This window comes from Urocitellus parryii, chromosome 1 (assembly GCF_045843805.1).
Source record: "Urocitellus parryii isolate mUroPar1 chromosome 1, mUroPar1.hap1, whole genome shotgun sequence".
Lineage (NCBI taxonomy): Eukaryota > Metazoa > Chordata > Mammalia > Rodentia > Sciuridae > Urocitellus > Urocitellus parryii.
The window spans coordinates 103,870,414-103,888,021 of NC_135531.1; the positions used below are offsets into that span (position 1 = coordinate 103,870,414).

The 17,608-nt window shown below is 54.3% G+C and overlaps 1 protein-coding gene across 2 annotated transcripts in view; it reads right to left on the bottom strand.

Moving 5' to 3' along the window:
• Positions 1-4,743: 4,743 nt before the first annotated feature.
• Pdgfrb (platelet derived growth factor receptor beta) overlaps positions 4,744-17,608 on the bottom strand; it is a 37,493-nt gene continuing 24,628 nt past the window's right edge. For both annotated transcript variants that reach the window (XM_077801097.1, XM_077801098.1), the window contains 13 exons: positions 16,787-16,881; positions 15,871-16,003; positions 15,219-15,323; positions 14,802-14,912; positions 13,370-13,529; positions 12,195-12,355; positions 11,339-11,457; positions 11,022-11,144; positions 10,138-10,249; positions 9,635-9,734; positions 9,010-9,115; positions 7,995-8,227; positions 4,744-6,756 (listed from right to left, as the gene is read on the bottom strand). In XM_077801097.1, the coding sequence (XP_077657223.1) occupies positions 6,573-6,756; positions 7,995-8,227; positions 9,010-9,115; positions 9,635-9,734; positions 10,138-10,249; positions 11,022-11,144; positions 11,339-11,457; positions 12,195-12,355; positions 13,370-13,529; positions 14,802-14,912; positions 15,219-15,323; positions 15,871-16,003; positions 16,787-16,881 (1,742 nt within the window). In that variant the 3' untranslated portion in view covers positions 4,744-6,572. The remainder of the gene's footprint in view (positions 6,757-7,994; positions 8,228-9,009; positions 9,116-9,634; positions 9,735-10,137; positions 10,250-11,021; positions 11,145-11,338; positions 11,458-12,194; positions 12,356-13,369; positions 13,530-14,801; positions 14,913-15,218; positions 15,324-15,870; positions 16,004-16,786; positions 16,882-17,608) is intronic.

Consider the following 17,608-nt stretch of genomic DNA (forward strand, 5'->3'; position numbering starts at 1 on the left):
CTACAAAAAAATTTTTTTTTTAAAGTATGAGGAATGAAAGAGTCAATAAATGAATGCTGTATCCCAAAGCCCTTTAGGAAGGGGCTCTGCCCTTCTGGGAAAAGGGCATTTGGAGATCTAACATTTTCTGGATATTGTTTATACACCGGGCACCATGCCTCAGCATGTTTATGACATTTAATCCTCAACCCATGTGGCTGGCCCTACTAATTATGTCCATTTTGTTGATGAGGAAAACAAGGCTCAAAGAGAATATCACTTGCCCAAGGCCCCAGAGCCAGTGGAGGGAAGAGCTGAGATTGGGAGAAGGTATGGTGCAGGGGATGTGGGTAGGCACCCAAGGTCCCCTCACCAGGCCCTGAGGGAGCTGAGGCAGATGATGTTCTGAGCTGAGGGACTCCCCATGGCCCGGAGCAGTGGGATTTTTTTATTTGTTTAATTGATTTTATTGTTATTTTTATTGGTTCCTAGAATTGAACCAGGGGCATTTACCACTGAGCTACACTCCCACCCTCACCCCTTTTCATTTTAGATTTTGAGACAGGGTCTCACTGAATTGCTTAGGGCCTTACAAAATTGCTAAGGCTGGCCTCCAACTTGTGATCTGTCTGCATCAACCTCCTGAGTTCCTGGGATGACAGGGGTGTGCCACCACTCCTGGCTGCACATCTCTCTTTACTTCTCTCTCTCAGATGCTTGGGGGCTTTCACAACAAACCTCAGGGGTTCCAGACTCCCTCCAGAAGAACAGGGCAACTTCCTAGTGTTAAACAATGTTGTTTTCAGGTTTGATTTTCTTGGCCTCTGAGAAGCACCATGATTTTTTGTATTTAAAGGGATACAAAAAAATCACTCCACTAGCACTTCCAAGTGTTTATTCTCTCAGCATCTCTATGTCTAGAAATTCATATTGTGGGTACAAACACATAAATGTGAAAATACAGACACACTTTCAGACCAGGGTCATTTCAGCATAATTCATAACTCTAAGAATTGAAAACAATGTTGATTTCCATTTGTAGAGGGGGGATCGGGGAGCTAATCTATGGCACAGGCATGTTAATTTTAAATGGGTGCAACTCTCAAAATGGATAAATTAGTATCTGTATGTGCCACTGTCCTGTGAGTGTGTTTATAATGTACTGTTAAGTAGAAAACAAAGTTGAAGAATAGTAATGGCAGTTTTAAAAACAACTGTAATTTAATTAGATGCAAATACAAATATTAGTATGCATGTGAGTGGGGAAAACCAACTTGGAATGGAACCACCATTTGACTCAGCTATCCCACTCCTCAGTTTATACCCAAAGAACTTAAAAACAGCATGCTGAGGGCCATTGCCAAGTAGGTATGACGCATCAAAATCTCCTTGCCAGCGTACCCCATGCTTCTTAGAGGACATTCAATGGGACATTGCATGTATGCTTTAGTAAGATGACCCTGCTCAAGGTGATCGAGGGTGGATCCAGGTTTGAGGAAGTATCCTGCAGGTTTGAGGAAGTATCCCGGTCCTTGTGTTTAGGGTGTTCCGGGTTTAAGGCGTTTCCCAGTTTAAGACAATAGGGGTTTTAGGAAGTGTGAAGTTGAAGATTATTGCTGCTGGGATTAGGGTGTTCCCGCTGCTTGTTCCCGTTGAGTTCTCGTGAGATTCAAATGGGATTTGGAAAAAGCCTCGTGGAGTAGGATTTGGGGACGGCGGCATATTGGAGATTTTCACCAGAACGTGTTTGTGTGGAGGCCGGTGTGAGTTCGGGAATAAAGAACTGCTGTTTGAATCTACAAAGCTGTGTGGTGGCTTGTGATTCAGTGCCAGCCGAGACACTGGCAACAGCATACTATAGGGAGTCAGTCACATTAATATCCATAGCAACACAATTCACAGTAGCTAAACTGTGGAACTAACCTAGATGCCCTTCAGTAGATGAATGGATAAAAAATATGTGGCATATATACACATTGGAATATTACTCAGCAATAAAAGAGAATAAAATCATGGCATTTGCAGGTAAATGGATGGAATTTGAGAATATTATGCTAAGTAAGCCAATCCCAAAAAAACAAATGCTGAATGTTTTCTCTGATATGAGGATGCTGATGCATAATGGGTATGTTGGAGGGAGCATGGGAGAAATGGAGGAACGTTAAATAGGGTAAAGTGGAGGGAGAGGAAGGGAGGAGACAGGGGCGTAGGAAAGATAGTGGAATGAGATGAATATCATTACCCTAAGTACATGTATGAAGATATAAATGATGACTCTACTTTGTGTACAGAGACATGAAAAAGTGTACTCTATATGTGTACTATGAATTAAAATGCACTCTGCTGTCATATATAATGAATTAGAATAAATAAATTTTTAAAAATAGGAAAAACTGAAAATAAAAAGAAAAATGAAAACTAAACTCTTAGCAGTTTAAACAGAATTTCCATAACATAAATTCCTACACAGAGTCTCTGACTAAAGAAAGAACGCATTTACAATGTTACCAAAGGAAAGTGTTCTCTTTCTGTGTTAACCTACTCTGCTAATGGGTTTGGGGCATGTGCTCTGTAGACACTGTTATAAATTCATTATTGTAAAACTGGAGAATGGACTCAGGTCACAGAGGCCTTGGAGAGACAGGGTCCTATTTCAGAGAAGGGACATTAATGGGGCTGGAGGCCCCTCATGGGCTGCAGCTCAGGGCCCAGCAGAACAAACTCTTTCAGTCTTTCCCTCTTTTTCCAGGAAGAAGGACCCAGGCAGACAGTGGGTGGTGGAAGCAATGTGTAGTCCGAGTGGCTCATCTGTCTGGGAGGAAAATTCCACCTCGCCCATCTGCCCTGGGAAGGACCAAGCAGGGGCTAATCAGGTCACCTCGGCCCCCTGCACCTGCTCTGCACAGGGCCCTCTCCCAAATTATGTTTTCTTATTTTCACCCAGCCCTCACATTCACCTGGCTCCTCTCTCTCAAACAGGCTTTTCTGTGCTTTCCTTTAGGGACATATGGCACTAGAAAGATATGAGTCAGAAGTCAGGATTTGGAGCCCAGCCTCTCAGATCCCTGGCTCTGCCCCCTTGGGTGGGCACCTTAGCTCCCTGAGATCCAATCTGCAAGGCAGCCAGGCCCAGGCTCCCTCCCTACCCAGACACACTGTCCAAATGATCCCGGGCAAGTCATATTGCAATCTCCTCTCTCATCTGTACCTGTACTAGGTTCCTAGGATTGATGAGGGAGAAATAAGAAAAATGAATGAAGCACCAGACAGCCCCCGAGCACCACCTACTGGCTAATGGCAGCCAGACTTTTATCTGCCTCCTCTCTGTGGCCTTGTTTTTTTCCATTAGCCACAAGGGAACTGGGCTCTGATGTGGTGTGACCCACCCAAGGTCCCAGGAGGGATGGGGCCTGGAGTCTCCTGACCTGCAAACAGGCTTTCCCATGAGCAGAGACAATCCCTTCTGGAATGTGGGTTGTTTACTCTTTCTAGGGTGGATCCAGGTTTTGCCTTAATCAACTACTGCCACAGCCAGGAGAGAAGAGGTCTTGAGTTCTGGGTGTGCTGTAGAGCCAGGACCCCAGAAGTGGGGGCTTGGTATGTCCAGACCCTCACTGGTGGGGTTTTCTCTGACACGACTCAGCTGCCCCTGAGTTGGCTGCAGGGCCGTGAGTCAGAGCTGGCCACAATCCTGTCCTCTGCCCACTTGCAACCACAGCCACAGCCACAGACTACTGGAGACAGTCCAGGGAGACCTGCAGCTCCAAAACAAGGCACCCTTCCCCCAGGTCCAAGCAGAGATGCCCATCCTCTGCTCAGAGACAGGGGACGCTGGCCTGAGGACACAGTGTAGAAATGATCAGCCTCAAGCTAAAACCAAGTTCCATCTCAAGGGATCCTCTCGGGCAGTACAGGTGGAGGGCAAGGGACCACTGTCCTGGCCTGGGACCCTTGGTCTGCCCTCTGCCCCAGTGGCTCTGTTGCCCTGGTACTGTGCAACCAGTGGCTAATAGGCACGACCACACAGTGGAGCTGATGGCCAGCACTGGGGTGGCCAGAGGGACCAGGACGCCCCCCTCATTCCAGCCCACAGCCACTGAGGTACTGCAGCAGTGAGTCTCTGCAGCCTGTGGTCTGTGTCCCACTGTCCCGCCTGGCTAGACTCTGCCTCAGAGCCACAGCATGGTGCCCCATGCCGTCCCCTGGCCTCTCCCTAGCCACACTCTCCTTCCTTCCTCTCTCGTCTTCCTCTTTTCTTTCCCCTACCTTCTTCCTATTCCTGTCTGGGGCCCTTGCATGCTCTGTCTGCCTTGCTTCTGCCTGGGTCCCAATCATGACTCACCCAACCTGGAATCCGGGCTCTGCCGATGCCCCTCACCAGCCACAGGAGCCTCATCAGGCCCACGGGCAGAGTGCAGGGGGGCAGACAGTGCCCCAGCTTAATAGCCAAAGCCAAAGGTGGGGGAAGGGGAAGCAGGAAGGGCTTGGGCTCCCCAGGGCTGGAGCCTCTGAGCAGGCCTGTGGGCTCCAAGTTCTCCTACCCAGGCTTGCTCAGGCACAACAGAGGAAGAGGAGCCTCCTCAGCTCATATTGAGAAACCAAGTCCAAGGTCAAGGTCACCCAGCCACTAGGAAGGAGTGGGAGAAATGAAAATCCCCTTTTGAGAAGAGGGAAAGGAGACCAGAGCTGAAGGGATCTGTCGGGATGAGCTCTGACTGCCACTCACTCCATACCCACACCCAAACCCAAGAGAGACCAGAGTCGGTGAGTGGAAGCACCCGGTTTAATATTAAAATCTTTCCCTTAAAAAAAAGTACACAGATAGGAAAACTGAACAGCATACAAAATAGCACTTTGATGTATACATGTGAGTTAATGTGAGTCCTAAAAATACTTGTAAACGTAGGTGATTATATCTTTGGTACCGTAGTGAAGACTGACTCCCCCTCTCTCCTTGGGGAGTCTCTGGGGCCCTCAGGTTGGGAGACACCAACTAGCTTGGTGACTGTGTCCAGGAGGGCTGACCTCGCCTTATCCCCTGGCCAGCCCTCCCCCTCCTGGGCGAAGTGACCATATCCCTCACTGCCCTGTAATGGCCAATGCCCACTGGTTTCAGGGCGGTGAGGTATCACCTGGGCAGTGACAAGACCCTACTCCACCAGGTACTCCCTCCAGGATGGAGCAGCCGGCAGTTAAGGAGGAAACCCCCAAAGTGCCCACCTCTTGTGCTCCTTGCCTGGGGTGCACAAATAGTGAGGCTCTTGTTCTTCATGGGACACAATCGTCCTTACTGTCCATTCTGTCTGTTGCAAATACCTTGGGGGCAGTGTTGGGCTGCATGAGGTAATGACTTCCCTCCCTGCCCCCTTGCCCAGGATATCTCCAGAGTTCATCGTGGGTCCTCAAGGGGGTCTCGTGGTCCTCCTGTGTCACTGGAGCAGCTGCTGGGGGCTTTCCAGGCAAGGACTGTCACTCCAAGCCAAGGTCATCACAGCTGCATTTGGGGCTGAGGAAGGGTCACGTACCTGAATGCCCGGACTGTGATATGCCATTTGGAATCTCCCCAGAGGCCAGCAGCCCCCCAACTAGGAAGTTTAGGGTACTTGACCTTGCTTCATCTGGACAAGCATGCAAACCCCAGGAATATTCTGGATTATTAGTGTTGACAGGGCACTCAGAGTGAATGAGTCCCACTTGCTCACTCTTCAAAGGGGAAAATGGGCCCAGAGAGGGCAAGGGATTCCTCCAAGGTCACAGCAGATCCAATGCAGAGTCAGGGCCACCTACTGGTGTGCACATGTGGACATAATGCTGGCACATCAACACATTTGTTTCAGATGCAGGATCCACTGGGCCTGTAACCAGGGACGATGAGAAAAAGCCTCAGAACACAAGGGGCCTGGAAGATATGGGCACTGTCCAGAGCCAGTGTGCCCCGAGTGTCCTGGGCTGGGTCTACAGGCTGGGGAGTGCTGTACTTGGTTCAGTCCCAGCAACAATTACAGCATTAATTAAGCATGGCTGGCCCCAGACCTGCTAGGGCCTGGGAAAGCAGAGACTGGTGTCAGGGGAGGTGGCTTCAGAGTGAAGCAACACTGGCCAGGGCAGGCTCAGCTCAGCCAGGAGCCAGGGGTGCCAGGGTTTCTTCCCCAGCTCCTGGGCAGATGGAAGTGTGGGGACAAGCTTGCGACGCCTTGAGGGGCAGCTGGCTGAACAGAGAGAGGTTACTGACCCCCTCACAGCCCCAGGAAGCTCCCCCAGATTCCAGCCTCCCCATTTGTCAGCCAGGGAGACTCCCAGGTAGACTGTGAACTACCAAGTTCAATGTCTCATCTTGTGCATTGGGAAACTGGGTCCCCTGGGAGGGACCCTGGCTCAGTCACATGGCCTCCCAGAGGCAGAGGCTGGGCATGGTCCTGCAGTTCTCTGGCCTCCTGAGCTATCCCCAGGGCTTGGGGAGCAGTGTGGCAGGGACAGAGCCTTCCACATGGGACAGCTGGCAGGAGCAGCATGGCTCACAGGATGCCAGGCCTGGGGGCTGTGGCCTGGTGGCAGAAGGGGAGCTTCTGGTGGCACGGGGTGGGGGCCAGCCCCTACAGAAAGCTGTCCTCTGCTTCGGCCCGAGGCCCAGGGCAGCCTGCATCCATTGGTGGCTCCAGCTCCATCTGGGAGTCCCCCTGGGGATGGGGCAGGGGTTCTGGCTCTGGTTCTTCCTGGGGGTCGAGAGGACTGTCACAGGAGATGGTAGAGGAGGTGTTGGCTTCATTCAGGGTGGAGCTGGGGGAAGAAGGCAAGTGGGTGAGGGCTGGGCCACAGCAGGACAGTAACAGCGCTGAGGGATTTCTGTGAACCCAGCTTTGCACACTTCTGCTCGTTGAATCCTGTAAAGACCCCATAAGGCCTGAGCCAGGAGATAAGCGCAGCTCAGAGAGCTCATGTCATTGCCCTACCTCACACCGTGGGCGTGTGCAGGGGCTGGGACGCTGGAGCAGGCCAAGCTGGCCCCACACTTCAATTCCAATTTCCCAGCATCTCCATCCTCTGTATTCTGAGACATTATCCCACTTAATCCTCAAGCAAGACCCTAATAGAAGGACTTTTACTGTTTTTATTTAATAGAAGAGGAAACTGAGGTTCAGAGAGGTGTAGCAGCTGTCCAAGGGCATAAAACAGGGCCAGCATTCACACCGCAAGCTGTTGGAACTCAGGGCTGAATCCTGCCCTGTCTACCCAGGTCTTGGAATGTTAGTCTCACTGACAGATGAAAAGGGCCTTTAGCATCTCTAGGGGCCTGTGCACTGTCAGCACATGTGGAGAAACTGAGGGTCACAGGACAAAGCCTGCCCAGGGCTCATGGTGGCAGAGTTGGAGCTAGAGCCCAGCCTAGGACTCCTGCCACCTCCCCTGGGGCTGGATCTTGTTTGGGGTGGGTGGCTCTGGCCTCCAGGGAGCCATCTCTCTAGTGGAGGCAGATGCTCTCTGAACATCAAGTCCAGACTCCAGCCGACCTCCCTCCAAAGCCCTCCCTGGACTGAAACCCCTCCCCACCCTAAGACAGAAGAGCACATGAGTCTCCCTCCCAGTCTGCATTCTGGGTTGACCTTGGGCCACCTCTGCCTCCTAAAGCCAGGCTGCAGGGCCCCCTGGGCACAGGGCTAAGCATGGAGCACAGCCTAAGGCTGGCTGGGACCCCACAGGTGGTCACTCCTCAGCATGCTGGGGACACTCAGTAGGTTCCCTCCTTCCCCGTGGGGCTAGGACAGGGCCTAGAGAGGACAACTGTGGGATTCCCCTCAAGGAAGGCGCTCCCTTTCAGATAGGCCTGCCCATCCTTTTTCTATGCAGCCTGCCCCTCCCACCTGAGGGCTCAAAGGTCAAGAGAGCCCTGTTCTGCCCTCTGTTCACCTGTAGGAATAAGTCCTCACCCCAGGGAACTGGCTGCTGGGTCAAGCCTGACACAGACACACCCACACTCTGTGCAAACCATAGCCCCAGGTCCCAGCCAGGGTGGCTACCTGGCGAGGCTGGGGGAACCGTCCAGCAGACCCTCATCAGCAGCCTCTGGTTTGGGGTCAGGCAGGGGGATGATATAGTCGTTGTCACCCTCGCTGGGCTGCACGGCAGTGTAGAGGACAGAGCTGGTGTCCAGGGGAGATCGGAGGCTGTGGAATCCAGGGAAGCGGGCTTGGGACCTCAGGATGGCTGGGTGGTCACTCCTGAGAAACTCCTCGTCCACCTGCTGGTACTTCTGCTCCGTGGGGAAGGAGCATGGGAGGGGCATAAATGGTCAGATGGGACTCGCCCAGGCAGATCTGACCCAGCCTCTCCCACCTTGAGTAGGGAAGGCAGAGGGTGCTCAGAGAGTGAGAGGCTGTGCCCAACGCCACACAGCTGAGCTGCCTCCCACCTGGGATCTATCAAGACCAGGTGGGCTCAGGACCACCCATGGAGTGGCACTGACGGAACCAGCACTCCAACCCTCACTCGCCCTCACCTGGAGGAGGCAGTTCCCGCTCTCATTCCAACTTGACCCCCCAGTGGGGCCTTGGTGTCCCTTTCTATGAGATGATGACAACTCCTTGCCATCTCAGTCACCCCAGGACAACCCCAAGGGGATGAGAAGTGGAGCTGAGGACAAGGCTGTGCCTGTGCCAAAGAGATGTGTCTCCCCTCTCACCAGGCGGGGCAGGGGTTAGGCCCCCAGGAGGCCCCATTTGCCTCTGAGCAGCCTACAGCAGGGTGTGAGGGCTTGGGTTTGGAAGCCATGTGGCCTGGGTCGTTCACACCTCTGAAGGAGCCCCAGAAGTGGGCAGAGGTCATAGCCCCTCCTCCTGTGTCACCAGTCAGTGTCCCTTCTTGGAGCTGCTGGAATAACCTCAGCCTCCACCCACCCCGTCCTGGGATCAGCAGAGAAACTGAGGCCCAGAGCAGAGGAGGCTGTTCCCCAAATGCCAGCACAGCACTCTGAGCCCGGGACCCAGGGTCTGAACTGATGGAGCATGTGCCCCACCCCCACCCTGCTCCACATACCTTTCTGTAGCCCTCGCCAAGCAGCCTCTCCAGGAGCAGCACCAGCTGGGAGAAGGGGGGCCGAACCTCAAACTTCTCCTCCCAGCACTTCTGCATGATCTCGTAGCTGGGGAGGGGCAGAGAGGGTCAGGCCCCCTGGCTCTGGTGGGGGCGGGTGGTGCTGGGAGCTGGAGCCACTGCCTCTCAGAGCAAGAGGAGCAAGGACCAGGGTGTCGGGAGGTGTGGCAGCCAGCACCACCCACCACTGGCTCTGTGGGGTCGGACATGGTGGTGAGCACATGACCCAGGTGTAGCCCAGAGGGGTTTCATCTTCTCTGTCCAGAGGTGAGTTCTGATGGCATGCCACCCCAGCTGAGCCACAGAGGTCAGCTCTGGGGCTTTGGCAGTGCAAGTCATCGGCTGGCACTGTGGCAGCCATGTGGGCAGTGCCAGCCTAAGAGTGAGGCTGGCACAGAGACAAGAGAGCCCAGGGCAGAAGGGATTCCTGAGCACACGAACAGCCAGAGCCAGGTGTAGCAGACTTTTCTGGATCTCTGAGCTGAGAACTCTTTGGCTGAAGCTGGTAGAGCTACATGTCCACTGTCTCATCCAGGAAATCCCCCCCAGGGCACGAGGCTCCACTCACATCTCAGCAGAGGCGTGAGCCGGCTGCGCCATGCGGTAACCGCGCTTGATGGCATTGTAGAACTGCTCGTTCATGGGCAGCTCCGGGTAAGGGGTGCCACCTGTGGAGAAGACAGGGATACACAGGCTCAGGGGTGTGACAAGGAGCAGGGTGCCCCCTTCCACTGCAGAGAGACAGGCACGCTGGTCCTGGTGGAGGAGGGTGCAGTGTCCTTGGCATTGGGAAATGGAGGCCCTTCCTGGGCTCCCAGGAGACACAGCACTCCTCAGGACAGAGAACCTGGGAACACCAGAGCCAAACAGGTGCCTCTTGATCCTCGGATAGAGGGGTAAAGAGGTCCAGAGAGGGCAAGGGTCTTGCCAGAGCAGCACAGTGGGAGAAAGGAGCAGAGCACTCGCCACAGGTCCCCTGACCCATGTCCCAACACCCTGCCCACAGCCCTACCAGATGGGAGATGGAGGGAAGGGAATGCTGTGCCCCTGAGGGAGCAAGGGGCAGCGCACCTAATGTGAAGATCTCCCAGAGCAGGATCCCGAAGGACCACACATCGCTCAGGGTGGTGTAGAGGCTGTTGAAGATGCTCTCTGGGGCCATCCACTTCAGAGGTAGGAAGGTCTGTGGGGGCAGGAGCAGTGCTGAGTGCACAGAGGGGCCAGTGGCCAGTTCCCAGCCCACTCTGCACCTGGACGCGAGGAGGTCCAGCAGCTCCACTGCCAGCTGCTTCCCCCTCCTCCTCCAGGGTCTGCACAGCTCCCATGCCCACCCCATTCCTGGCCACAGCAGCAGGGAGTCTTCCCTCCTAATTAGCTAAGGACACAGCAGCCCCTGTCCCTGGGGAAAAGCCCTGGGTCTAAGAAGAGGGGTGGAGGGACAAGGGACATTCCAAGCCACCTCCCAGTTTTCATCCTGGCTACCTTTGGTCCCTGGGCTCTAGAGCCCCTCCACCTCTGGGGTTCACAGGAAGCAGGAAGATGGGTGGGAAGCAGGATGGTCACATTTTATCCAAGCCAATCCCACTACTGCCTGTGAGCTACTGTTTTACCGTGTCACTTGGGTTTCTTCCTCTGCCCATCACTCCTGGGACAACAGATTTGATCTGCACACCCCTTTCCTGCCCATCCCTGGCCAGTGCAGCTGGTCCCTCAGCCCCAGCTGTGCCGTGTGGACCTGGGATTATTTGCCTTTTCCTACTCCAGGTGCAGCTAGTGGCTCCTCTCTTGTCCTTGTGCACACAGCTGGCAGGCACTGACCATCTAACTGAGCAGGACCAGCCACGAGGAGCCCCGTGCTGAGCTCCTAAGCACTAAAGCCATGCTGATCAGGAGGGGGAACCTGATCCTGGGGTCAGAGGTGCATGGTCACCATCCCCAGGGTGGTAGGTACTCACACTGCCTTTGGAGATGTAGTTTGAGTCCCGCATGATGTCTCGAGCCAGGCCAAAGTCACAGATCTTGACCAGCTTGCCCTCACAGATGAGCACATTCCTGGCTGCCAGGTCCCGATGAACACACTGCGTCAGGGAAGAGAGCAGAGGACACCTTAGGAGAATTGTGGGAAGCCCTCCGTGATGAGGGTTTGGGGAAAACGTCCAGGTGGAGGGTCCTCAGTCTTCCCACCCCCAGAGGAGAGGTAGTTGTTTTTTGGAGGACTCTGGCCATCTGGAGGACCCACAGCCCCACCCTGCCCCATGATGACCACACCTACATTCTTAGAGGCCAGGAACTCCATGCCATTGGCCACCTGGTAGCTGAAGCCCACAAGGTCTGTGTAGCTAAGCACTGGGGACTCGTTGATCAAAGTGGCCCGACAAGTCCTCTCAGGAGCTGGGGGAGAGCAGAGAGTCACAGGTCATCTCATGTACCCCAGTGGCCCAGAGGATCCTGTCTTTTGGCTTGTGGGGCTGAATGTCCAAGGCAGGTGGCTCTGGATCTTCTAGGTCTCGCCTGAAAGGATGGTTCTTCATGTCTAGCCTAAACTTCTCCTACATCACCAGTGTCCTCAACGGCCAGAAAAAAAGTTTAGGCTGGGTATGGTGGCACACGCCTGTGATCCCATTTTTTGGGAGGCCGAGGCAGGAAGATCACAAGTTCAAAGGCAGTCTCAGCAACTTAGCAAGACCTTCAGAAAATTATTGAAACCCTGTCCCAAAACCAAAAAAGACCTCCAAAACTGGGAATATAGGTAGAGTGCCCAGTACTACCAAATAACTAAAAAAAGGTTTAGCCCTGTTTCTTAGGAACACTAGATCAGCCTGGGGCCAGTTCAGAGCTGATCACTTTTCTGCAGGTTCCAGGAGGTGTGCCTAACCCCACCTGAGCTTTTACTCTCCCTGAGGGCTGTGTTCATGCCTCTAGACTCATAAACAGGGCTTCATATTGAGGGCCCCCTATACAGCAGCTTTGGGCAGGGGGCCAAGCTCAATTTCCACATCTATGAAATGGGCACAAGGCTATCGTCCTCCAGGATTGCTGCAAGGCTGGGAGTGTGAAGGGCTTTGAAAAGAATGTATCTCTGCATGGGTGTGAGCCTGGGCAGGTCTGAGCACTCTGCATCCACCCACCAGAGGGGACGTAGTTATCATAAGGGGCCATGTAGTTGGAGGATTCAATGTCTGCGTATTTGACGTCTCCTTTCATGTCCAGCATGGGCACGTAGTCCACTGACTCATCCTTGCTCATGTCCATGTAGCCACCATCGCTCTCCCCAGTCAGGGACACGGGGCTGGGGAGTAAGAGGAACACAACAGGAAGGTTACTGGCTTCCTCTTTCCTTCCCCCTCATACCCCATGCTCACCCTGGGGACCCCTGAGGCCCTGTCGCTCATGGATTTCTTCTTTCACTCATGCACCCCTCGCCCTTCAGTGTGTTTCAACACAAGTGACCACAGATCCAGTCCCTTGAGTAACCTCTGTGGCCCTGAGCTTGGTGCTGGGGCTGCCACGGTGACCTAAGACCCAGTCAGTGTCCTCAGAGAGCTCATACCAGAGGAGATTACAATACCCAGGACAAGGGGCACAGGATGGGCGTGTGCAGAGGCCTCTTTGGGCCTTCCTGCACACCAGCTACCCCGGCAGGTGCCCGGCCGTGACCCAGGGTGGGCAGCAGGGCATCGCCTTGATATCTCTGCCTTCGACCTCGCTCCCCAAAGGGCTGCGGGCTGTCCACAGGTGTGTCTGCGTGGGCAGCCTAAAGACGGCTAGGAAATAGGTCAATGCTGGCGAGGAAGGGCGGATGCCAATGTCTCAGACGCTGATCTAAGTTACCCTTGTCCTTGTCTTTGTAATCAGCAAAGGAACTGAGAGCTGCTCTTTTCAGAAACATTGAAACCAGGAGTTGAGCTGTGAGGGGCATCGGGGTGTGTGTAGAGGGAATGGGGAGGCCGCAGGGGGAGCAGGGCCCACAGTGCACCTCGGGAGGCCCAGCTCTCAGCCCACGATTGCCTCTGCCCACAGTGTCCCTGGGGCAGGAGACCACGACACCCTGGACACAGAGCTGTGGGGTCAGGGGTCCCATCTGCAGAGGGCTCAAGCACAGGACCTGGCACACTGGGGCAGTAGCAGGGGACAGCAGAGCCCAGCACTATCCCCATCACTACTGGCCTTCCCTGGTCCATGGAGGGCTGACTTGAGAAAGAACCCCAGCTCCAGGAGTGACTCTGCCCCCTCCCCAGGGCCCCAGCTGCCCCCCTGCAGGAGCAAGGGCAAAGGGGCTGTGCAGGCGCCTGCCTCCTCCTACCTGGGCAGAGGGAGCCCCGTGGGCAGGGCGTTGCTGTAGAGCTCAGCACTGGGTGGGCGGTGCTTGTCCGAGTGGTGCTGCAGGAAGCTGTGCTTGTTGCGGTGCAGGTAGTCCACCAGGTCCCCATAGCGGCAGTACTCGGTGATGATGTAGATGGGGCCTGCAGGGGAGGGTGGTGGGCACAGGCCCCAGGGGCCCTCAGGCTTCCCATGAGGGCCCCATAATAAACAGGCTGAATGTGGGAGAGGTGGTGGGCATGACAGCTGAGGGTAGGTGCCTGGCACACCTGGGTCCTCTTCCTGCCTCTGACTGCAGGCAATAGACACTAACCTCCCTGGGCCTCCCCTCCCCCATCTGTGAACTAACACCCCCCCCCCCATCAAAGGACTGTCACAAGGACTAATGAGACCAAACATGGTCCCTGACAAGGACATAACTGCTGTTTTCACTCTAAAGCTTATTTTGGTACCTGGTATATGTAAAGAGGGAGAAGAAAGTGCTCCCCATTAGCAGTTTACTGGTTATGTTCAAATTGAATGCTTTTACTCAAAGTCAACAAGTAGACAGTGCAGATATTGATAAAAACAAAACTTTTGAAATGAGTGCCAGGCACAGTGGAGCACCCCTGTAATCGCAGCTACTCTGGAGGCTGAAGAAGGAGGATCAGGAGTTCAAAGCCAGTCTCGGCAACTTGGTGAGATCCTCAGCAACTTAGCAAATGTCTCAAAATTTAAAAATAAATAAATAAATAAATAAAAAGGGCTGCAGAGGAAACTCAGTAGCAAAGTGACCCTGGGTTCAATCCCCAGTACCAAAAAGAAAGAAAAAATAAAATAAAATAACTTTTGAAATGAGTGATGATTGCAGATGTGAACTGGTCTATGTGTGAAACACAGTTTTGTATTTTGATTTGATTGCACAATCCTGAGGAAAATCCCAAATCTCTCTAAAGCAGTTATAAACGGCCATTTCTTCTTCTTCTTTTTTTTTTTTTTTTTTTTTTTTGCAACGAGATCTTCAAATAAACACAGTTGGGCAGAGGGACTTTCTCCTGTGATCAGAAGAAGCAGTTCCCAGTTATCTCACTGATGGTCTTGAGGGAAGGGGTGGCAGGTAACAAGATTCTTCTCAATATAACATGAATTGTTATTTATCCCCATTTTCAAAACGTATTGTAAAAATACAAGAATGTCCAAGGTCACTTTGACTTGGAAACTCCCAGAACTGGAAGCCTGAGGAGTCCTTTGGCCATGAAGATGTGACTCTGAGGGCTCCTAAGTCCCACTCCCATCTAGGACTGTGAAGGGAGAGTGCTGGGCGGGAGGGTGTGGTGCCCCACTGCACTGTCCTGCTATTCACAGGTGAAGCAGGAGTCGGGGCAGCCTGGGCAGCCAGTGGGTGTTTCCCCAGAGTCCTGGGGTGGCTCTCCTACCTCCCTGGGTGCAGGCCCCCAGCAGGTTGACCACGTTCAGGTGGGGCCCCAGGTGGCTCATGATCTTCAGCTCTGACATGAGGGCTTGCTTCTCACTGCTGCGGGCTGTGGCTGCAGGGAAAGGACTCAGCTGGTCACTGAGGCTTCTTAGAGGCCCCATGGGAGCTACTCAGGCTCCTGTGCCCCACCCGTGCCACTGTAAGACCACAGGCCCTGTGCAGGGGAGTGTGCCCCACCCGGGCAGGGAAAGAGGGAGGGAGCAGGGGCCAGGAGGACCCTCTCCTGGTGTGACCCCAGTGCTTGTGTCCAGCACTTCAAAACCAGTGACTCTGGGAGAGGCTGAATGCTTGGGGAGAGGACAGAAGGAACAGGGGATGTGGGGCCCGTGTGAGGGAGGAGCAGGCACCCAGGACTCACATTTCAGCATCTTGACAGCCACTTTCATGGTGGCCTGGGAATGGCTCAGGCCATGAGCCGTGGCCTCCACCACCTGCCCAAAGGCCCCAGAGCCAAGGGTGCGTCCTGGGAAGAGAGGATCTCTCAGTTCCTAGACCACCAGGAACCTGTACTCCCCTTTCCCACCCAGGGGTGGGGAAGAGCCACTCTCTTAGGTCAACCTATACATCCCTCAAATCCCTCTGGACTTAATGTGCTCCCCCCAAAAGGCTCCATACTGATCCCCAGTCTTTCCTGGTGTCTCCTCAAAGTCCTGCCTGCTCTCTGCCCCAGCTTGAGTCCTACATGCCTTCCTCCTCCCCATGGGAACACAGCTCCCCACACCCCTTCAGCTCCCTAACTAGATGAAGCACAGGCTGGCACCAGACCTGTCCTCGTGCTTCCTGCCATGGAGGGTCCTATCTCAAGTCTCAGGCTCACAGGACTCAAAGCTGGGGAGTCCCTGGGGCTCCTCTTGACCTCATTTTGCAGAGGAGGAGACTGAGGGGTGGGGAAGGCAAGATACCAGCCCCAGGTCCCATAGCTTGTCATGACCAGGCTGAGACCAGACCCAAGAGAGGCTGGCCTCCACTTCAAGTCCCCAAACTGCCAGGTGGGGCTTCCCAGGACTGACCAAGCACAAGCTGGTCCCGTGGCAGTTCCCAGGTGGAATCGTAGGGCAGCTGCATGGGGTCCACATAGATGTACTCATGGCCATCAGAGCTCACAGACTCAATCACCTTCCATCGAATCTCATAGCGTGGCTTCTGCAGGACCAGGACCGGAGCATCAGACAGGCTCTCTGCACTTGAACTCACTAGGTTCAGACTCAGAGGGCCAAGGAGGCAGTAGGCCCTGAGGCCCAAGAGGGGCAGGGCCAAACTAAGTGGCACAGCAAGTCAAGGCCTTCATGGGCTCAGGGTTAGGTACCCAGGGGCTCCAGTGGGAGGAGGGGGTGGCAGAGGAGCCATCGGGGTGTGACAGGCTGAGGAGCAGCTGACAGTCAGGGGCCTGGCTCATCAGAACCACCTCAGCTGCCTCTCTTGGAGCCTCTGCTGCTCCTCAGGTGGGAGTGGAGGAGCAGGCAGCCTGGACATGTCCCTCCCGACATGAGGTCGTCCCAGAGGGAATCGCAGAAGGATGGAACTTATTGAATGTTGAATAAGGTGCCGAATTCATAGGATTGAACTCAGAATGATAGAATCCAGGGGGACAGTAATCCTAATTTGGGAATCTTAACATTTTGGAATTATAAAGTGGTTAAATCTCAGGACATAACATTGCAATTATAGACTAGTTGAGAGGATCTGAACGCATCCATAGGAGTCTCCATGGGTGACAGGGACAAGCTGGACATGAAGTTAGAGCAGAGCAAGACCAGGGGATCCTGGATAGCTTGGATCACGCCTGTGAGCCCAAGCTGCTGCCAGTGGAGGCAGCTCAGAGACCCTGAGCTCCATGCTGGGCCCACCTATGGCCACATCCTGCAGCATGGGGTGGAGACATGCAAACCCAGGGTACCCTACTTGCTAGGCCAGAATGGGACTCACCTTCTGCCAGAGCATGATGAGGATGATGAGGGAGATGATTGTGAGAACCACCAAGGCCAGGATGGCTGAGATCACCACTACCTTGAAGGGAAGGGCTGGGGACAGAGACCAGAGCAGGTCATGAGCCAGCAGGGAACTGGGTAGCTGCTCTCCCCTCTCCCACGGCAGCCATCAAAATCCCTTCCTACCCATTGTGCCCAGACAGAGGTCCCACGTCCTCTATGGCCTAAGATGTCAGATCCTCAGCCTCTTGCTCTGGGCCACATCTTCAGCCTCTCTTATGAACCTCCACCCCTCAGTCACCACCCCTAGTGTCTTCGGCCCCTCCAGGGTTAGTATTGCATTTCTGCCCCAGCTCTAGGCTGGGTGCAAACCCTTTTCTGGGTTCCTATCCATTGCCTGGGTCTCCTATGAGACTAGGAGCCCCTGAGGGCTGCGCCCTTGTTGGGCGTCACAGCAGGTCAGAGCTCTAAGTTCCACGCCTGACCAAGTGGCCAATGGACACCATGACCTTCCACTGAGGGAGTCACAGGCTGAGCCAGCACAGCCAGATGAATTCAGACTCAACAAGGAGCCTGCTCCCCACCACCAACCACCCTTTTCCACCCCAGAGCCCATCTAGGAGTGGACAGTGATGGCAGTTAATAGGGCTAGCAAGGCCCCGAGGTGCCTGTGCCTACTCTTACCCAAGACCTCAGCCTCTTCCCTCCCTGGCCACCCCAGCCAGACCTTCATCTCCCCTGTCCTGCCCCACTGGCTACCCAAGTGTCCTTTGGGAATTTGGTTCTTCCTCCTCTGTCCCCTTCCTGCCCTTCTCTCATC